General features: G+C 43.0%; 1 protein-coding gene across 2 annotated transcripts; it reads left to right on the top strand.

The window, feature by feature from the left end:
* The first annotated feature begins 6,216 nt into the window (after positions 1 to 6,216).
* On the top strand, positions 6,217 to 11,635 carry ecm1b (extracellular matrix protein 1b). 2 transcript variants are annotated; one of them, XM_085365647.1, is made up of 11 exons: positions 6,217 to 6,462; positions 6,966 to 7,022; positions 7,460 to 7,495; positions 7,610 to 7,648; positions 8,193 to 8,216; positions 8,315 to 8,595; positions 9,295 to 9,503; positions 10,158 to 10,440; positions 10,528 to 10,721; positions 10,909 to 10,996; positions 11,149 to 11,635. In XM_085365647.1, the coding sequence occupies exons 1-11, from the start codon at positions 6,393 to 6,395 to the stop codon at positions 11,329 to 11,331; spliced, it is 1,464 nt and encodes a 487-aa protein (XP_085221773.1). In that variant the 5' UTR covers positions 6,217 to 6,392; the 3' UTR covers positions 11,332 to 11,635. The 2 variants fall into 2 exon arrangements, with proteins under 2 accessions (XP_085221773.1, XP_085221774.1); XM_085365648.1 differs by lacking the exon at positions 8,193 to 8,216.
* Positions 11,636 to 12,509: the final 874 nt, after the last annotated feature.

The raw sequence follows: 12,509 nt of genomic DNA, 5'->3' as shown, positions 1-12,509 counted from the left end.
GCGCTTTGGTCGGCAGCTGTTGTTTTAAATGTGCCACAGAAATAACTTTGACTGACTGGATGAAGTCCCACTCCCAAGTCTTGGAAAGCAGATGGGTTTTTCAAATGGTGTAAAGCATCTAAGAAATAAACATTATCAGTCTGGGTATGTCTCTGTCTTTTGCAAATGATAACATGTGAATCTGTTTTCCCTGCCTGTGGAAGGGAGACATCTAGTTGCCCAAAGAGGAGCAGATTTGGGGTCATGAGTCTATGATTAGCGAGCTTTAATGACATGTTCCAGGAAATTTGAGTTGAGTATGTGTTCAGTAGTTATCAAAACAGCACCAAGAATGTCTGCAGTAGCTATTTGACCATAATTACTCTGGAAAACGGACAAATGAGTGATTTGGTGAAAGAGAAGAGTTATTTTCCTTAATGGAAGATAAAGTTGTGGGAATTCTGAAGTTTCATATGGGTAAGCTCGAGAATTATTTTGCCAGGTATTACACTGACTTACTGGTTTAGTAGATGTGAGTGCTTATAGGTTGGTTTGAGGACTCAAAACAAAGGATTTATTAAGTCAGGAAAAGGAGCGTGAGGTGGCCACAGATCAAAAAGCAGCGGCAAGAATGCTGAGCATCTGTTCCATCTGCACCATTTGGTCCCATCTTTCACGGCCTCCCTATCCTGTTTGGATCAATGATTCTTGTTCTTGGGGGGAAGAATGTGCATTTAGTTCTATGAGTATCGGGATGATAACACATTTGTTCTTTTTATAATTTTTCCTCTATACACATCAGTTAAAGACTTGAGTGTATACTTTGTAGTTGGCATGCAGCATGTACACACTGGCTTTTTGTGGGATTAGTAGCTTCATAGTCTGCCTCACATAACTTGAGTGATAAGAACAGCAGGAAACTGTAATTTAGTCATTTGGATTATGTGTTGTGGGTGGGCTGGAGAGTCTTTTGTTCATGGGCACAGCTGCGTGAGAATGTTCTTGGAGGTGGGTGGGTGGGTGCATGGGGGCCCAGCCCTGGAGCAGGGTGTCGCCGGTGCATCGAGCCACCTGGGGGGCTCTTCAACTGGTGGGGGAGATTGTCACATCTTGCAGGAGCTTTCCTCTCCTCAGGGGCTCTCTCTGCAGGAGGGGGAGATACAGGAGAGGTGGAGGAAGATCTCAGCCTGGGTGTTTATTGTCTTATGTAGTCTGGAAGATGAGTGGATGGTGGGGTGGGTGCAGTTTTCTCTGTGGTGGGGTTGGGTGGACTGTCCCGGGCTCTGTGGGGCTGGGAGGCGCTGCTGCGCTGGGCCCCGGTCTGGATGGGCCTGGGCCCCCTTTCCCTGGCGGGTCGCAGAGTATGGGTGTGCCTACTAGGGTCAGCGGGGGAGCTGGCCCCAGGGAGGGGTCACTTGCCCCTCCCTTCCTTCCCTCCTCATCTCCAGCTGCCTCCCTCTTCCCGCTCCACCACAACCACCCACACATGCAGGACCTTGGAGTAGGGGTATGTCACCAGGGTGCAGAGGAGGCTACCCCCCCCCCCCCCGGTCCCCTTCTGGCTGCCTCTGCCTCAATTTTATCCCACAACTTAGACATTCACATTACTCACACTCTCATTACACATACATATAGGATCTTGGGGGTGGGCACGATACACGGAATCCAAAGTACCATCAGGGTGTACACCCCACCCCTGGCGTCGTTGCCCACCTCTCAATTTTAAATACACGTAGACATTGAGGGCTAGCAGGAGGGACTATGCGCTTACCTGCTGCTCTCTGGCAGGTAGCTCCATGCCCTCCTGGGTTTTAAATGCACCTTAGAACACACATGCATCAACATTACAATGAGCGGGTGGAGGGAGGTTTGGAGTCTTCTCTCACCCCCATTCTCTGCGACCTGCTGGAGCGGGGGGGCTAGGAGGAGGAGTTGGCCGTCCGACTGCGGTATGGAGTGTGGGGCCTCCCTGCTGCTGCGGAGTCGGGGCGGTCTGCCTCCCCCCACCGCAGGGAAAAGGGTAACACCACCTGGGTCTGGGTGCAGTTCCCCCCTCCAGGGGCAAGGGTACCTAGACGTCCAGGTACACACCGGCTCACTCCTTGGCGGCCGCTTATCGGGGCGTGAGGTGGCCACAGTGAACTCATGTTCAAGAAAACAGTTTGAAATGATTTGAGTTTTGTGACATGATACGTTATCCTGCTGGAAGCAGCCATCAGAAGAGCACAGTGTGGTCATAAAAGTACGTACGAGCCCCCGGCCTCTCGGCCTGGGGCTCGGTCACTCAGGCACGGCTGGCTGCCGGCGGAGCTCACGGGCGCGTCACTGCAACTCCCCCTGGCTTCTGCTCCGCGGCTGCTGAGTGAGCCCTCATCTGGGACTCTCCTCAGCTCTTTCTGGGACAGTGGCGCGGCTGCCCCTCTGTTGGTCTTCCTTGGTCTCTTGTGTTCTGGGGGCCTCTGGATGTCTGGAGTTTTGATCTCCTCCATACCTGCTTCATACCCTGGAGGACGGGGCTGTGGCCCCCCCACACCCTCTAGCAGATCATTACATGAAGGAACCTTTAAAAAAAAAAATCAAGCGCGTCCATGCTCACAGGTGTACACACGGGTGATCACACCCACAAACTACACCCTTTTTGGCTCCTACCTCAAAGCACACTGTGTTCTGTTGATCTTATGTGCTGCACAATAATGTTTAATATTTAGTATTTACTGTCATATTCCCATATATCATTGTGATGTTGTTTATTCTATTACTCTTGTTCTCTTCTGCTTGTTTTCTTTTTTCTTTCTCAGCAGGTGATCCAGGTGATTGATATATGCATTTTTTTCTTTTTTTTCTGCTCATTCTGTTGGTTTTTGTCTTTTGCCCTTCTCCCCCGTCCCTCTTCTCAGCTGTTTCTCTTTCCCTCTTTCTTTCTCCCCTTCTTTCCCCCAGTCAAGTCTGTCCCGTATTCAGTAAGTGAAAATAAAATAAACAATAAAAGGTGAATCAAATGGACCATTACGGCAAGGCTGGGATGGTCAATTTGGTAAAGTAAATCCGTTGGGCATCTTTCTTTGCCTTTAGACAACAATTCTGATGGCAAAAGAGCCAAACGGGACAGGCAAAAAAAAAAAAAAAGAATGTTCTTGGAGGTGAAGAAGGATAAGAGACTTTATAATACTAACAGTCCTGTGTGCATGAGGGCATTTTTCTCAGCTGAGCTCCCCTCCTAGGTCTCTTTTTTATTATTGTGAACTCTCTGATCTGCATCCAGTGTCTAAGTGCTCCAACTCAACTCCAGGAACCATGCAGAAAACAGACTAACCTGGTGTGTAGGCTTTAGTAAGCACCTCTGCACTGACACACCAGTGAAACAATGAGAGTGAGCAGTTAAGTGGTTTAGATGAGGTAACCGACTGGTACAGATGACTGCTGCAGATGACTAAAACAGAACTTTTAAGAGTCAAATAAAAAAAGGAGGGTTGTACTTTAATAAGGAACTAATTTAACTTTGAAATGATGCAGAAACAAACATAAGAAAAATGCGAAACCTTACTTAGAAAACATATCAAACACATTTTTAGTGTCGTTTTAAAAAAGACATCATAGCATGCTTGCTCGCAGGCTGCAGCACGCAAGACAGAACAGATGTCTGATCCAGGCTTCTGATTGGGTCCAGTGCCACCCCCAAAAGCTGGGCAGGGCGTGGGATTTTCAACAATATTATGATGTTTTTGCAGTTCTGTATATCTCATTTCCACTGACACATGACTTACCCAAAACTCCTTTTTACCAGAGAACCATTTACTGTTAGAGGCTGTCAAAGCAAAAAAAAGAAAAAGAAAATTGTTGCCTTTAATTTTCTTAAACATCCATGACAGGCTGTGATGTATCAGCGGGGCTTGTTTATTTTTCCATAACCCTGACCTCCAAGAGGAATTTCAGCTTTTTCGTACAGCTCCCGGCACTCACCAGCACCACCTTTAATACTCGTATTTGTTTGACTCGACAAAGCTGCAGCCAAAGCAGCAAAAGAAAAATACTCCTCCTGGGTAAACAACATATGTCCAATAGTCAGTATTAAAGTTTATTTGAACTGCAAAGGAGAACTGAAGGAGAATTAAACTGGCTGGAGAAGCTGTGTTCCAGTCATTCTTTCATACACTGAGGCCATGATGACCCTGGACCTAATCTCTACAGATTAGAGACATAACAAGGACAGCAAGGCTTTTCATATCTCTGTCATATAAAGTTAACCATCACATCACTGCATTACCTTGATACTGAATCCTGGTGTTATTTTATGAAGTGTCTTCATATTCCAACTTCTTTGATTTGATTTCAATTTTACAACACCAAATCTAAACAGCAGCTGCCTCAACACACTTTATATTGTAAGGTAGAGATCCTACAGTAATAGATTGAAAATGTCAACTATCAAATGCCTCCCTGTGAGCAAGTACTTGGCGATAGTGGGAAGGGAAAACTTCCATTTTACAGGAAGAAATACCTGGCAGGATTCTGGCTCAGGGAGAGGCCATGATCATTTGGGGGTGAGGTGTGGGAGACGGGACAAGAATACACACTGTAACACAAAGTGAATGACAATGAAACACTCAGCAGCTGTCACGGCCTGGGGGTTCAGCTGGTCGCTGATCAGCTGTCTCCCCCTCTTTCTCTCTTCTCCTCTCTCTCGCCAGGGCTGAACTCATTATGGGTTCACGCCCTTGGCCCACGCCCTCGGAGGAAGAAACACCTGCGCCTCATCAGTGTGGTATTTAAGACGGGAAGCAACAGCTGTTCTTCGCTGGATCGTTGTGAGAATCGCGTCAGTGAAAGTCGAGCGCCCCAGCAAGTATTTTCCCATGCAGTGTGTGTTTAGCATTTAACAAGCGTCTCTTTGTGTACAGATTCCCTGGACTGTTTTCCTGGTGTGCGAGTGGATTCGTGTCTGGATTGTGTGGAGAGAAACGAGCGTGTTCCCCTGGATTTTCCCCGGACCCCTGCCCCCCTCACCTTTTGTACATAGCACTGCCCCGTATCTGTGTATATAAACTCATTGGACATTGTTCTGTAATAAATTCTCTTGTGTACATCATCCCCGGAGTCCTGCGCGTGAGTCCACCTTGTACGTCGTGACAGCAGCCTAGACCTACTGCATCTTAACTAAGGGAGGAGTCAGGGTCACCTGATCCAACCCGAACTATATGCTTTCTTAAAAAGGAAAGTTTTAAGCCTAAGCTTAAAAGCAGAGAAGGTGTCTTTCTCCCAAATCTAGTGGCTGGTTCAACAGAAGAGGGACCCGAAAGCTGAAATCTCTTCCTCTATGCTTCTAGTTGAGGAACTTTCTAAAAATGGTTGACTAAAAAGCAAACTCGCACATCTATTACAATAAAACAAAAGTTGTGATGATCAGTTTAATCATCACAGAGATAAATATTTAGTATTGTGTGTCTAGACAGGCCTCCACAAAGTCTGACAAATAACCCTGACGACTGTGTTTGCGGTGTCGATGACAGCTATGGAAACTCATTCTCATGAGGCAGGAAGTTGCCATAATCCAGAGCATAAACTCTGGATGGAATTTGTCATTTATCAGGCAATAAGCAAAACAATCACTGAGCTAGGAATGATTCGCCTATTATTAAAATAAGGATTACTCAGGCTCTGCTGCTTTGTAAAAAAAAATAATTTAAAGGATTTCTTTTCAGTCAGCCAGCTTTAATGGGAGTATTGGCATTTATGGTCTCACACTGTGGTATTTCAATGTAAACACAGTATATAGGTCAAGATAACATCAAGACCAAGTAAACATCTGATACATGATAAGGACAAGCTTCTGATCCTTAAGAAAAACAGACTGTGTTGCATTAAGTTCTCAGTAGCCTTGAGAAATAGGAAAGCATAAACATACTTTGTTTTAACACTTTCTATTTAACAAACTGTATTTTATACGTTATTTTACAAGACATATTTGTATTGCTATTCCAAGATTGCCTATGTTTTTGTTTGGTTTATTTTCGTTGAAAAGTTTTCTCTTTTCCTCTCCATGTTAAGTTTTTAAGCAGGAAAAAATGCTAAAGCTGAGCTTTTCCACATAAGGGTTCCATACATTCCCATTAAACAGCACCAGGAATTTGAACGCATCACCAATGAGTCATGTCAAAAAACTTCCTTCCCTCCCACCTTTTTTCCGCTCCCTTAAATCCCACAACAATCGTAAAAAGTTTTTGTCCTGTTGCGGGCTTTTGCTCCTCAGACAGACAGCGCAGCGGCTTGTGTTGGACCAATTAACGGGCCCGTCTGTGCGCTGCCCCGCGGAGCGTGCTTTCCTGGGCGGCCTCTGCGCACTCTGCCAGGACAGTCAGCTGCAGCTGCAGAACATAAAGCACGCATAGCACGGCACGGACACGATCAGGTCCAAAATGGGTCCGACTTGGGCGCTAATCTGTTCCACCGCTTTGCTCTTGGTTTTACTGAGCTCAGCATCCGAAGGTTGGTACACTACTTTTTTGTTGCTTCCAACTAGAAATCCACGCAGGGAATTCGTGTTTGCTTCATGGCCGATTGCCCAGCTCCATGTTTGATCGCTCCTGCTGCAGTGGGAGCGTCTATTTTGCAGTGATCTGGTGCCAGGTAGACTTTTATACAAAGCAGTCTGCTCTGAGCACTTTGATTCAAGTTCTTCATTTCAGACATGTCTCACGTGTATTTTTATAGATTACACACAGATGCACGTATAAAATAACATTTTTATTTGTTTGTTTGTTTATAAAACTTCCAAAACTTCTCTTATTTTGTCCCACTCTACCTTTTACAGTTTTTTTTTCCGATGAAGGATCTGACTTCTTCAATACTTCCATCATTTTTCGCTCTCAGTAGTAATAAACAAACAAACAATAACAAAAAAAAAAAACATGCGTAGTTATGGTTATGTAACTTTGTCTCACTCTTTTTTCTCTCTGTCTCTCCTTTGTGTGCCGCCTGCAACATTATAGATGAGCGCTTCTTTGAGCAGCGCGAGGTCACCTTTGACATTCCCCAACTGATGCAAGGTGTGTGCGCGCGCATTCACATATTAGCGCAACATCTCCACAGCTACCAATTATAACGTCACATGCTCATACTTGTATTTGGCCAGCTCTCACTTCAAGAGGAATGTTAGGACTTTGAGATGAAAGTCTTCTTTTAACCGGTTTGTTTTATGATTGCAGTGAAATGTCTTCTGTGGTTAGAAGGTTAGAAAATGTACTGATAGTCTTGTTTTTCTTCTCTCTTTTTATGGAAGTGACATTCTAAACCCCGAAAGAGCCCACCACTCTTGTTTTAAGGTTATTTGCAGCCAGGTTGAGTTAGTTGTGGCCCAGTTTGAGTACAGAACTAAAATATAATTAAAAAAAAATATAAAGCTGTGTCTTTCTGTCTGTTTTAGTGTTTTACTTCATTTAAAATAATGTATATAAAAATCTGGTATTATGTTTTGTATCTTTAGAGATGCAGAAAGAGATGGACTTGAGAGATCACTTTGGTATGGGCACCGTTTATCGTCTTACCTCTAGTTATAATGTTTTGGCATAAATGCACTACATACCCCCCCCCCAATTAAATTAATATATTTTGTGGTTTTTTGCTGTTTTCCCAGATTCACAGCGGCCAGTGCAGCCTCAACCAAGGCAGAGAGGTGAGCAGATATTCACAGTAGTGTGCAACACCATGGAATGTCTTTAAGTAGTCTTCGGGAATACTTTTCCAGGCTTCTTAAAAGCACACTCAAAGCTTTTCTTTGTATTTTGGCTGCCTTTGGTCCATTCTCTGTTAAGAGTTTCTTCCAATTCTTTAAGGACACACCGCACACCATGCTGAGATATGTCTCCAGTTTTCAGCTAATAGCTCTTTGTGAATCAGCTTATTAATGTAAAAATACAATTTTATGCCTTTGTAACCTTTGTCATTTTTTGTAGAGCCTGTTTATACTTGAATGATTCCCAGGTCAATGATTAGTGGCATAATTTAAAATTAAAAAAAGACTGGATTGTGATAAAAAAAAAAAAGGCAGCTATGGTCCTAAGAAAAACTTCAGAAGGTCTGCAATTTATTTTTCAAGTGGCTCAAAACTTTTGCACAGTACTGTACTTACCTACTCATAAGTACCACCTGGGTCAGGGAATCTTTCTTGCCTTCTCTTGTTTGATTTTTTTTTAAAAAAATGTTATTTGTTTTCTTAGGTTTCAGACCAAGACCAAGAGGACGTATGCATCTACTTTACTTACATTTTTTTTTTTTAAACTTGCTCCTTCTGTACTATGTTCTACTGCTAAAAGTGCCGACTGTGGTCTTTCCCCTGCAGGCCCACCAACTGTTGGTCCCCGTTCTTACAGCGGTCCTCTTCCGACAACTTATAACGTTCAGTTTCCTCTCGGTCGGCCAACGTCAGAGAATCTCCAAGCCATCTGTGACTATAGCGACCTTCGTCCGCGCTACCCATCATCCTACTTTCCTGACTCAGGCTACGGAGTTGACAAGTTGAGGGCCTCTGCTGTGAATAATGCAGAGGCCTGGCTGAGCACATGCTGCAAAGACAACCAGATGTGGGAGAGAGAAGTGACCCTGTGTTGCGCCACACAGGCTGTATGTTTTCACAACAGCTCTTATAGCTAATTCAGCAATACTTTTTTAGCTCTGCGTAAATATAAAGTGATGTCATGGTGACCTGTGTTTGTTGCTTGAGTTCCTCTTCTCTTACTTTTGCTGATGATTCGGGGTTTTTTTTTCAGAATAGGGAAGTAGTGTTTTCTCTACATCCATGTAATAAAAAACACAATTTGTGCTGTTTAGGAACAATGCACTAATAATATACAGTAACATATACAGTTTTTTATTGCACTCATATTCTTTTCATTTTTGAGTCTGTAAATGTAGAAAAAGCAGCATTTTTTTCAACCACTTTATGAATTGGACCTGAACATAATTGGAGCATGAAACATTCTTCACATTGCAGAGGTGATGGTACTTGGGTTTTGTTTTTTTAAAAACAAAGTTGAAAACCTTGAGCGCTTTCAGTCGATAAGCCCGTTTAATCAGCCCAGGCAGACATAACAGGCGGACAGGCCTTGGCACGAGCATCAAAACTATGTTGAATTCCTCAGTGAGCGTTACCTTAGCAGCTTCTTGTTTGTTTTCTAATTTGTCTCTTGACAACATAACTTCAGGTGGTGAATTTATTCAATAAGTAGCAGACAAGGTGCAGACTTCATGTTATTATTGAAGAATTTCATTCACACTGTGCACCCTGACTGTCTGTGTTACTCTGTTTTGTGCTTACTCAAGTGGGAGCTGTCAGTTGAAAAGTACTGTGAGGAGGACCTTTCAATAAAGCATCCTTGGTATCACTGCTGTAAAATAAACGACAACAACAAAAGGCTCAACTGCTTCAGCAATGATGCTCCAAACCCAAACTACGGGCCGACACAGGGGCTGCCAGTGGAACCTCTTCCCTCTACCGCTGAATTCACCTTTAACCCGAACACTTGCCAGAGGTGCGTAGAAAAGCAAAAAAAATGATTATCAATATTTTTGCTCACTCGGATTAAAGAGGATAATGCATTTGTTCTCCGTCAGTCTCAATAAACAGTACCAAGGTTAAACCATAAATACTTTGCTGCCTCAGCCACTAAAGGCAGTACTTTTAAGGTACATTAAGTAATTTTTTAGATCGTTTAATAGAAAGAAAATATTGTACTCATAAATGTATATTGATTTGTGTGTAATTATGCCTTTCAACAAATTAATAATTCTTATAAACTTAGAATGAATCCATTAAAAATGCATAGCAGCAGGCACCATTTTTAATACAGTAGCTGAGATGGTTATCACTACATTGCATTTATGTTTATGTATTAATCTAACAATACACTTTACAGCAAATGATAGTACTAATGATTCTATTACTGTGGAAAGATGTTATTGTGCACTTGCTTATATTGATTTTGTTGGGCGTGCATCATCTGTCAAGTTCAAAAGTTTAATTGCAATGAAGAGAAGAGTCCTGTAGAAGAAGTAATGTCAGGTTATCATTTAAGGCAAAGAGAAAAAGTAGCTTCATATTGCAAAACACATTTCCGTTATGCTGAATTCATCCTGAGCCCGTAAGAGGCATGTCTGTGTCTGACCTTATGCCTCATGCATTGCAGGACACACGGCCCTGTTCCCATAGCCCTCATAGAAAGGAAGACCAAGAAACTATCTACTCCCCGAGCTGCTGACATCAGCTTTCCTCCTGGACGACCCACCGCAGATACCATTGAATCAGTGTGTCACAACCAGAGGCTTCGCCCCGCCTACAGCATCAAGTGCCTCCCACGTTCAGGCTATGAAATGGTGGCTCTTCAGGCGAAGACCGTTAATCTTATAGAGAAGGGATTCAAAAGTTGCTGCAAAAATAAGAAGACTAAAGTCAACTGTGCTGACCAGAAGGTAAAAGAATAGCAGCTAAAAATACACATTTTCGCTTAACTGAGTAGTTTCCATGTCGTGACACTTCATTCTTGCTCTTCATTTCAGTGGCGTGAGGAACTGAACAAGTTCTGCTTGCGTGAGAACAGAGGACGGGTGAATTACCCCTGCTGTCTGAACCAAAGTGATAAATACAGCTGTTTCCAGCAGATGTCTCCAGACCCGTATTATAATGTGACTTCTGCTCATGAGGAAGTGTCGCTGAACAAGATATGTGACACTCACAAAACCATCAAGAAGAAGTAAGACACTATTTATTGCATTTTTTCTTTGATCTGATCTTCCTATAATTTATTTTTGTTTCTTTTGATGTTTTTTCCATTTTTTCTATTCATTTTGCTCTGTGAAATGTCAACACATTTGTTTAAGTATATAATCTGTGGGCAGTCTAACATGAGATGCATTTGCATCAATGTGACTGTGTTTTAGATTCCCTGTTGGGTTTCCTCTTAAGGACTTTGTGACACAATGCTGCCCCCTGCAGGAAGAAGAGAAGACCGCTTGCTCTGCGCGACTGGTAAGTCCCATTAAAAGCCATTAAAAGGGAAGTTTGTCTGCAAAAATAAGACAAATTGCAAAAAAAAAGTTTGGCCTAGCAACATTTAAAATTTGAACAGAGAGTTCTGATTTCCCGCTGCTGTTCTGCCTTTGATCTCTCCATGACATCAGCTTGAAGAAATGTCACAGAAGCTGTGCGCATCAAAGAGGGCTGTTCCCAGTACTGTCCGCCGCTGCTGCAAATCGTCCTCACAAGAGACTCCACAGTGCATCTCCAAAATTATCATGAGTGCCATCACCAAAGCAACCAACTTCTCAAGCCAGAAGAAGAGGAAAAGGTGCCCTATCTCCTAAGCTTGTATGGCCTTTCGCTGCTGACCCCACTGTCGCTGGGCTGTTCGGGATATTGGTGAGATAGCAGCAGACGTGGCATTCGGTCACTGAACAGAAACGATTCGTGCAACACTTAAATGTTTGTAAGACAAAATGAAATGTAAAATGTTGACCGAGTTTTCTAGCTTCAACTACTGCCGGCGTTCTGAGACCAAATGAGCATTTCTACCATTTATACTACACATACTTAGCATACTGTTACATGCATAGTTGCTAAAACAGACTATTGTCTAGGACACTGTACCACTATTTTTATAGGCTGCTCTTTGCATACTTGATTATTAATTTCTTAATTCTTTTGGAAATTCAAGATCTTTTTTTTCTCTTTTATATGGTTTCTAGTTAAGATCTTCTCTGAAAAAGTGATAATAAACACATTTTTAAAATCTTCCTTTCTGTCTGGTTTACTGTGTGACACTTTGGATACAAGTCCATGCTGCTTTAACCACAGACCACAAAATTCCCTTGTTACAGCAGCACAAGGTAGAAGTTGAAAGGATAAATTAGGGATGTATTGGAAAACAATAAAAAATAGAAAAAAGAAAAAAGGTTTACAACAACAACAAAAAACCGCCTGGCCAGAGGATGAAGCCTGCCCTGCCTTCTCCTTCTAAATGAAGGTAAAAAAAAACCCCAAAAAACCTTCTGTCCTGTGAATAGGGGTCTTGTTCCCTAGAATAGACCCCTCCCCTCGGGAACAATTATTTTTCACAGGACGGAAGTGGATGCTCTGGTTTCATTTGCAGTTAATCTTCTGGACAGGTTGCCAGTCCATCACAGGGTTCATGCAGAAAGGCCCCAGCTGACCAAGAGGCTCATAAACTGCTTGAAAAAAGTTTTATCTCAACAGCTCAAAAAGGTGCTCAGTAGTTTGTATGGCTGGGCACTGTCATGCACCAAGAGGATCCCAGGACTCCCTGTACCAACTGTAGGGTCTGACAGTTGGTCCAAGGATTTCATCCTGATATATTATGGCAGAAAAGGTGCTGTCCCCCAGCCTGAGGAGTTAAATGCCAACTGGACTCCACAGTACCTGGCAGTGAGTTCAGGGACCAGTAAAGGACATCACCTCATGTTATCAGCAATTACAGCCCAAAAAAAAAACACCTAGAAAAAAGTCCAAAAAGATGATGAGGGAC

This window comes from Diplotaxodon limnothrissa, linkage group LG11, assembly GCF_057381915.1.
Source record: "Diplotaxodon limnothrissa isolate DT_005_m linkage group LG11, D_limnothrissa_male_GT1.1, whole genome shotgun sequence".
Lineage (NCBI taxonomy): Eukaryota > Metazoa > Chordata > Actinopteri > Cichliformes > Cichlidae > Diplotaxodon > Diplotaxodon limnothrissa.
The sequence above is the reverse complement of the archived record's forward strand: the minus strand, read 5'-3'. Positions and strand labels throughout refer to the sequence as shown.